The 9,542-nt window shown below is 40.2% G+C and overlaps 1 protein-coding gene across 1 annotated transcript; it reads left to right on the plus strand.

Moving 5' to 3' along the window:
- Positions 1 to 2,201: 2,201 nt before the first annotated feature.
- LOC111403290 lies at positions 2,202 to 3,128 on the plus strand. The gene is made up of 3 exons (XM_023031732.1): positions 2,202 to 2,571; positions 2,632 to 2,765; positions 2,862 to 3,128. The coding sequence occupies exons 1-3, from the start codon at positions 2,202 to 2,204 to the stop codon at positions 3,126 to 3,128; spliced, it is 771 nt and encodes a 256-aa protein (XP_022887500.1).
- Positions 3,129 to 9,542: the final 6,414 nt, after the last annotated feature.

The following is a 9,542-nucleotide window of genomic DNA, read 5'->3' on the forward strand; positions in this document are numbered from 1 at the left end:
TTGATTTTAATATTGTTCTTAATACATTTAATTACTTGATCACTAATTAGATGATTTGTGAACAATGATTGCATAGAGATGCGGATTATTTGTTTAGACCACATGTTAAAATCCGGTAAATTGATATAATGTGTAGAGATACCTATATTGATTGCTGCGGTCATGTGTGAATTCTTAGAACCAATGTTTCGTTTAATTAAATTTAATTTGCATAGAGATATGGAATTAAACTAATTAAGTAGGCTCAATAAGAACTCGAGAGGGGTAAGTTGAACACAATAGAAGAATTCGACTGAACACTACCTTAGGTTTTATGAATCTTGATTTATGAAGTAAAGGTGACCAATAGGTGAAATTGTTCCGCCCTAACATCCATTTATTGTTTGAATTCTCAACCACTTTTCATTGAATCCAATCACATTTTTAAGTCTTTAGAATAAAAATCACATTTAATCATTGTTTTTTATTTACATTCGTCAAATAGTAGTTAAAGAAAGATTAAATTAAGTGCTACAAAATAGTCCTCGTGGGATCGATAACCGGACTCTTAGGTCCACTATTACTTTTTACGGATCGTACACTTGTGAAACAAAATTATACAACAAGTTTTTGGCACCGTTGCCGGGGACTATTTCTTTTAGTCTTAATTTATTTTTTATTTTGGCTATTATTTGATTAGTTTATTTTTCTTTTATTTACAGAAAAGTGTGTTCGTTGTATGCTCCGTGCCCAAGGCGATGATCTTGAACCATTTGATTCGGAGATAGAACGTACCTTCAGACGAAGACGCAAGGAACATAAACAAAAACAGCAACATCAAATGGCTGACAATCAACAAATCCATATCCCTATTCAGCCGATTGGGCAAATGGCCGCAAGAGTGGTGGCACCACCAGAACAACAGCATGAACAAAGGGAGATAAATGAAGGGGATTTGCCAGTATCAATGTTCCTGACACCTATAGCAGCACCCATGCGCTCCAGTATCGTGTATCCAGATTTTGGGGTGAATAACTTTCAGATTAGGCCAGATTGGATTAACTTGATGAGCAACACCTTACAATTCTACAGGCTACCTCAAGAGAATCCAAACACGTATATTTCTAGATTTCTCAGGAACTGTCAGAACTTTCATGCTCCAGGAGTCAATGAAGATGCTATTAAACTACGACTATTCCCATTTACATTGAGAGATGCTGCATTGGAGTGGTTAGATGCTGAGCCTCATGCTAGCATTACTACATGGGAAGAACTAATTAGGAAGTTCTGTAATAAATTTTTCCCACCAGCGAGGGTAGCTAAAATCTGATTAGAAATTCAGACTTTTCAACAGAAAGAGGGAGAAAGCTATCACGAAGCATGGAATAGGTTTAATGAGTTGATGAGAAAATGCCCAAATCATGGAATTATTATAGGTAATCAAGTGCAGTACTTCTACACTGGACTTACACCACTGTCAAAATCTCAAGTCGATGCCTCAGCTGGAGGATCAATTATAGGAAAATCTGTGCAGCAAACCATGGAACTGTTTGAGTTGATTGCCACTACACATCCCATGTTCTCATCGAAAAGAGTGGCGCCACCGAAGATAGGAGGAATGTATGAGTTAGACAGCGCAGCAGCTACCAACACCCAAATAGTGGCATTGACAAAACAAGTGGAGTTATTGGTGAAATCACAAACGAAAGGAGCACATGCAGTGACAGCTAGTCCATCATGCGAGAACTGCGGGGCTAATCATCTGATAGAAAACTGCACATCTATAGGCTATCTCGACGAGCGGGTCAATTTCATTCAGAATGGGTCTCGAAATTTTAATCCATTTGCTTAAACATACAACCCAGGATGGAGACAGCACCCAAATTTCAGATGGTCAGATAATCAACAAGGGAACAGTTCAAATAATGCCCAACAGGAGAAAAAACCAAGTTTGGGGGAGATGTTCAACCAGTATATGCAGAAGACTGACAAGGTGTTTCAGCAGATTGACACTAATTTTCTGAATCAGCAAGCATCAATCAAGAAGTTGGAAACACAAATTGGTCAAATAGCTCAACAGCTTGCAGAACGCCCACAAGGGACATTGCCAGGAAATACAATGGTCAATCCAAAAGAGCAAGTGCAAGCTATAACTACCAGGAGTGGGGTGCAACTTCCAGAAATTCATGTGAAGAGACCTGAGCGAAAAGATAAGGAAAAAAATGGGTGAAGAGGCTGGGAAAGAAATAGAGTTTGAACAACCAACTGACAAGGAAAACGAAAGGAAGGAAACACCTGCAGTGAGAGCACCCAGCCCCGTGAAGGCTTATGTGCTACCAATTCGATTCCCTCAAAGGTTACAAAGAAAGAAGTTGGATAATCAGTTTGCCAAGTTTGTGGAGATTTTCAAGAAACTGTACATCAATATTCCTTTTGCAGATGCAATTGCCCAAATGCCCAGCTATGCAAAATTCTTGAAAGAGATCCTATCTAACAAAAGGAAGCTGAAAGAACATGAGACAGTATGCTTGAACGAGGAGTGCAATGCAATACTATTGAGAAAGCTACCTCCTAAGCTAAAAGACCCAGGGAGTTTCACTATACCTTGCACAATTTGTTCTAATTTCTTTGAACATTCTTTATGTGATTTAGGTGCCAGTATTAATTTGATGCCTCTCTCTGTTTACAGGTCTCTTGGATTAGGAGAAGCAAAACCTACAACAATCTTATTACAACTGGCAGACAGATCGATCAAACGACCAAAGGGAATTATTGAAGATGTGCTGGTTAAAGTCGACAAATTTATTTTTTCGGCTGATTTCATCATTTTGGACATGGAAGAGGACTCAAATATTCCTCTGATCTTGGGAAGACCGTTCTAGGCTACTGGGAGAGCATTGATTGATGTGTATGATGGAAAAATGATTCTTAGAATGGATAATGAGCAAATCATATTCAACGTGTTCAAGGCAATGAAACACCCATTGACTTCCGACACTTGCTACCAAGTTGATGTTCTTGAAGAGCTTGTGGTGGATACATTCGATATAGAGCATCACACAAATCTTTGTGAGGCAGAATTTGCACAATTGGAAGCAACAAATGCAGGAAAAGCTGAATGTATTGTCAACTTAGCCGAGCAACCATAGCAAGAAGGCATTGGCAGTATGAATCTCTAGGAAACAACCCTTCTCCCCCGGTACCCTCGGTGGAAAAGGCACCCACTCTTGAACTTAAGCCCTTACCTTCCCATCTTCGGTATGCATATTTGGGAGAATTGTCAACACTGCCAGTAATCATTGCAAATGATATGACAAGGGAAGATGAGAATAAATTGCTGGAGGTACTCAGGCAACACAAAAGGGCAATTGGATGGACAATAGCAGATATAAGAGGGATCAGTCCAACTCTTTGTATGCACAAGATTCTAATGGAGGACGGGTCGAGGGCATCAGTGGAAGGACAACGTCGATTGAATCCAACCTTGAAAGAAGTAGTGCGAAAAGAAGTGCTTAAATTATTGGATGCAGGAATAATTTATCCCATATCTGATAGTTCGTGGGTGAGTCCTGTACATGTTGTACCTAAAAAGGGTAGAATCACAGTGGAGAAGAATGAGAACAACGAGCTGATACCAACACGGTTAGTGACAGGGTGGAGGGTTTGCATAGATTATAGAAAGCTAAATAATGCAACCAGAAAAGACCATTTTCCATTGCCATTCATTGATCAGATGTTGGAAAGGTTGACAGGACATTCTCATTATTGCTTTCTGGACAGATATTCAGGGTATAATCAGATAGTAATTGCTCCAGAAGACCAAGAGAAGACAACCTTCACATGACCTTATGGAACGTTTGCGTTTAGAAGAATGCCTTTTGGTTTATGCAATGCACCGGTAACCTTTCAACGATGCATGATGGCTATCTTTTCTGACATGGTAGAAAAGTACATTGAAGTTTTTATGGATGATTTTTCTGTGTTTGGAGATTCCTTTGACGATTGCTTGGAGCGATTGGCTCTTGTATTGCAAAGATGTGAGGAGAAGAACCTTGTGCTTAGTTGGGAAAAATGTCATTTCATGGTAAATGAAGGAATAGTACTGGGACATAGAATTTCTGCACAGGGGATTGAAGTGGACAAAGCCAAAATATAGGTGATTGAGAAATTGCAGCCACCTAATTCAGTAAAGGAGATCAGGAGTTTTCTGGGACATGCAGGGTTTTATAGAAGATTCATTCAAGACTTTGCAAAAATTAGAAAACCGTTGTGTAATTTGCTGGAGAAAGATATACCCTTTCAATTTTCTGAGGAGTGTTTGAAAGCCTTCAACATTTTGAAAGAAAAATTGACATCGGCACCTGTGATAGTGGCTCCAGATTGGGAATTGCCTTTTGAGCTCATGTGTGACGCCAGTGACTTTGCAGTGGGGGCAGTACTTGGACAACGCAACGGAAAAGTATTTCATGTTGTCTACTATGCTAGCAAAACATTGAATGATGCTCAGATCAACTATGCAACAAGTGAAAAGGAATTGCTTGCAGTTGTTTTTGCTTTTGACAAATTCCGTTCTTATCTGATTGGGTCCAAGGTGATAGTTTATATAGACCATGCAGCTCTGAAATATTTGTTTGAGAAGAAGGATGCGAAACCAAGGCTAATTCGCTGGGTGCTGTTACTACAAGAATTTGACATCGAGATTCGTGATAAAAAAGGAACAGAAAATTAGGTAGCAGATCACTTGTCAAGGATAGAGCAACATCAGAATTCAGATAATATGAATATCAATGAGGTCTTCCCAGATGAACAGTTACTGCTGGTAGAAAAAGCTCCGTGGTATGCAGACATTGTTAATTACTTAGCCAATGGCTATATGGATCCGGATCTCACCTATCAGCAAAAGAAGAAGCTCAGTCATGAAGCGAGATTCTATTACTGGGATGATCCAAATTTGTATAGGAGAGGGGCGGACCAGATCATTAGGAGATGTGTGCCTGAGGATGAAATGAAACTGATCCTCTCACGAGTACATGCTTCGGCTTATGGAGGGCACTTTGGCCCCACTAAAACAGCAGCAAAGGTGCTCCAATGTGGTTTCTTTTGGCCTACATTATTCAAGGATTGCCACAGTTTCTGTAGGTCGTGCGATAAGTGTCAAAGAACTGGTAACATATCAGCGCGTCACGAGATGCCACTTAACAACATTTTGGAAGTGGAAATATTTGATGTCTGGGGGGTTGATTTTATGGGTCCGTTTCCATCATCTTACAACAATCGGTACATCCTGGTTGCGGTGGATTATATTTCAAAATGGGTAGAAGCTAAAGCACTGCCTACTAATGACGCAAGGGTGGTGGTTGACTTCATAAAGAAACACATATTTAACCGATATGGATCACCTAGGGCAATTATAAGTGATGGTGGAACGCACTTCCGCAAACGGTTGTTCCAAGCAGTTTTGCATAAGTAAGGAGTACAACATCGAATTGCCACTCCTTATCACCCTCAGACAAGTGGACAAGTGGAAACATCAAACAGACAATTGAAAAGAATTTTGGAGGTCACTGTGAATGCATCTCACAAGGATTGGTCAAAAAAATTGGACGATGCTTTATGGGCATATCGCACAGCTTACAAAACGCCTATAGGAATGTCCCCATACCTACTAGTCTTTGGGAAAGCATGCCACCTACCAGTGGAATTTGAGCACAGAGCATATTGGGCATTGAAGCAGTTAAACATGGACCTCGAAAAGGCTCGAGAAACAAGAATACTACAGCTAAATGAGTTGGAAGAATTCAGAAGAGAGGCATATGAGAATGCATCCATCTATAAGGAAAGGACAAAGCAGTGGCACGACAAGAACATCAGGCAATGAATTTTTCGAGTAGGGGATCAAGTGTTATTATACAATTCCCGACTTAAACTTTTCCCAGGAAAATTGAAGTCTCGATGGTCCGGCCCTTTTACGGTCTCTCAGGTGTTTCCTTACGGGACAGTTGAATTACACCATCCAACTAAAGGAAATTTCAAAGTAAATGGTCAATGCATCAAGCATTATGTGGAAGATTTTCCCACCGCTAAAGAGAGTCTTGATCTAGCTGTTCCCGAATAACTGCGGCACTACGTCCAGCTAATGACTTAAAAAAAGCGCTTCTTGGGAGGCAACCCAAGCTCTATTCTTTATTTGATTATTGGTTTATGCTTTGATTTTGTTTTCTTCCTTTAATAATTTATACTATTGTAGTAACTCTTTCTTTTGCTTTTGTAGGAGAATCCATGAAGGTTACATATCGCAAAATTTGAGCTCTACACTGAAAATGAATGAGTGTGAAAAAGGGTGAGGTAAAAAAAAAAAATTTACAAAACGAAGGCAGAAACTCAGCGCCCAGGCACTAGGATCTGCCTATTTTGGCAGAAAGGCAGCGCCCAGGCGCTGCGTCTGTGCGTTTCGGGCAGAAACGCAGCGCCCAGGGGCTGCGAACCTGACCTCCCCCCTTTTTATTTTTATTTTTTTTCTTCCTTTCTTGTCTATTTCTTATACCCTAAGCCCCCATCCCTCCTCATACGATTTTTCCCAACCCTCTTTCCCTCTCATCTCTTCCCTCTCCACTCTCATCTTCTCCCCCTAACCCTTGCCTTTACTCTTTTTCTTCTCCCCCTCAACCCCTCCAAGGTACACTCTTCCCCTCTCTTTCTTTCTTTTTTTTTTTTTTTTTTTTTTTTTTTGGTTAAATTTTTTTTTTATACATTTCCTTTTTTTTTTTTTAGTTTTGTTTTTGGTTAAATTTATATTATCACCTCACCCACATCACATTTTTTTTTCAATTCCACATTTTTTTCGCCCCCCCTACCACTCCCCTTTGTTGTTTTTCCACATCTCTTTGTTGATAAGTGTGCATTCATCCATCCCAATTAGTTTTCACAACACCATTCCAGGTATGGCTTTTGTATTTGCTCCTCTTACATTATAGTTGTTGCGTTTATGTGCCTATTTTTGTTAATTATGTTACGAGGAGGGCTTGCCTTGTAGTAGTGTCAAGAACTTTGTGTGTGGTGCGAATATTGTGGCATGAACTACTCCCAAATTATAGGCAATTTTTTGGTGGAAATTTGGTGCATTCAATGTGTTTGATGAATTGTCTAGGTGAACGTAGTTGGGTAGAAGGAGCTATTTTGGCTATTGTGCTAATTGAATTATGTGGGAATTGCCATGTAGATGATTATGAGTTGAAAATTGGGTTTAGAGTACATCAATTGCACGTTCGACCATAGTTTCCTCTTATGGCTAGATTTTTAGCCTTGCCTTATTGTCCTTTATTACTGCTTTTGCTCATGGTTTGCTGTTCTACCCTTGTACAGGTCCAATGCCGCCTAAAAAGAGAACTAAAGCCGTAGCCTCCTCTTCTAGCTCATTTGACAGGAGCAAATTCATTAGTGCGGAGGCCGCTGAACGTTATAATAGCTTGGTGGTACACAAGACCTGTATTCCTGAACATGGTTTTGACAATTATATGACAGAGCAAATAGGTCGGCGGAATTGGGAGGTGTTTGCTCGGCAACCACGACTGGCGCTAATTTCGGTTGTTAGAGAGTTCTACGCCAATGCGAAGGACCATCGAGATTTTCGAGTGTTTGTGCGGGATAAATGGATACCGTTTGATAGAACCTCCATCAACAGGTTTTATCATTTGCACGATATTGAAAATGACGAGTACTCTAGACTTCGTAACGAAGGTGTTGATCCTGATGAGGTTATTCAAGCCTTGACTACAACTGGCACAACATGGAAACGTTCGGAGACTGATGGAATTAACTTCCCTACTTCTGGTATGACTTCGGGTTGTAAGGCTTGGCACCACTTCATTTCTGGTAAACTTATTCCCAGTAGCAACTTAAGTGAAGTAACAAAGGAACGGGCGACCCTCAATTATGCCATTCAGTGCCGCCTATCCATAGATGTTGGTAAAGTTATTCACAACAACATCATACATACTTTGAGAGGATCGACTACCGGTGGTCTAGGGCACCCTTCGTTGATCTATGAGCTTTGCTTAGAGGGTGGTGTCATCACATACCCGACTGAGGAGGTTGTGCACCCCAAACCGGCTATCACACGAGCGCGTACTTGGAAGTTCTTATGCCGCTCCGAATTCACCAGTGCTCCACCCCCTCCTCAGAGCGACCAGCCACCCCATTCACGCCGACCGACACCAGCTAGTGATCCCACTTCTGCCCTAGCCGCTCAGCTTCATGACATGCAATTGCAAATGAATTTGATGCAAAATACCTTCTGCGAGCAATTCCATTATCAACATGAGTTTAATGCGGCTTTGGCTTCGATGTACCCTGATCGAACATTTCCTCAGCCGCCTCTCCTACCTGATCAAGCTACCAATCCTATTCGAAATACCCAGGATGACGATGTCGAGGACGACGATTAGTCGTCGTCCGTCAGGTACGTCCCCTCCCCATTTTGTTTCTATTTCACATTGAGGACAATGTTTTCGTTAAGTTTGGGGGAGTGTGAATAATTTTGCTTACGTTGTTGAGTTCCTCGAATGCTTATGTGTGATTTGCTTGTTTGAAAGAATAAAAAGAAATTTTCATTTTTTTTGCATGCTTGTGTGTGTTAGATAACCTTGCCGGTATTGATATGTGTAATTGAGAACATGCGTTGATTTATGAATTGTGGACGAGTTATGTGTTTGAGTTAGATTTTTGCTTATTCATGTGAAATGGAAATTATTTTTTTGCACGTGAGTTGATTGTAGCGTTGTACATGAAGAGGTTGATTCACGCTTATAGGTTGAACTAGAGAACTTAGATGCTAAACCCAAACAACCATTAAACATCACAATACCCTTAAACCAAATTTAGGATGTTTGGATGATTGCACTGTTGTAGGAAAACTTGAAGATAAATGTGGATTTCGTGTGTGTTAATTTTTGTGTGGACTGTCTGAGACTAATGGGATGAAAATTGGGTGAAAACCTTAAGTTAGAGGTCGATTTTCGAGGATAGGTGTTTAATAAGGGGCATTGCACTAATCACCGCATAAAAAAAAAAGATCCCAATGAGGACAACTTTAATAATCTCATTGTAAATCGTCTCTTCGTAGCCTTTATAACTCGAGTGATTAAGCCTGTAAGGGTTTAAAACCTGGTGCCCTAAAGTCATCTGATTTGGGAGTCATCAGCCTAAAGCTCGCTACAGGGGTCATTTAGAAAGCTTAAGGGAGAGACGTCTGCATAAAGAGTGATTAAAGAATAAAGATACATATGAAAATAAAAAAAATAAAAAAAAGAAGTTGATTAAGCCCCAAACACTTGTTTTAGAGGATTAGACCTTTGATAAGGGGTAAGTAACTTGGTTGATTCCTAGAGATTGAAGCAGTCAAAAATAAGGAGAATCCTCATTTGTTGACATGTGGAACTACAATCAGTAAAATCTAACCAAACTTGAGTGTTGTAAGAAATTAGTATTGAAAATTTAACCTTAGGTTACACCCTTGGAAAGAGAAAAGAAAATAAGTTTGGGGGTGTGTGAATCCCATGAGCAAG

The sequence above is a fragment of the Olea europaea genome, chromosome 1, assembly GCF_002742605.1.
Source record: "Olea europaea var. sylvestris chromosome 1, O_europaea_v1, whole genome shotgun sequence".
Taxonomy (NCBI): Eukaryota; Viridiplantae; Streptophyta; class Magnoliopsida; order Lamiales; family Oleaceae; genus Olea; species Olea europaea.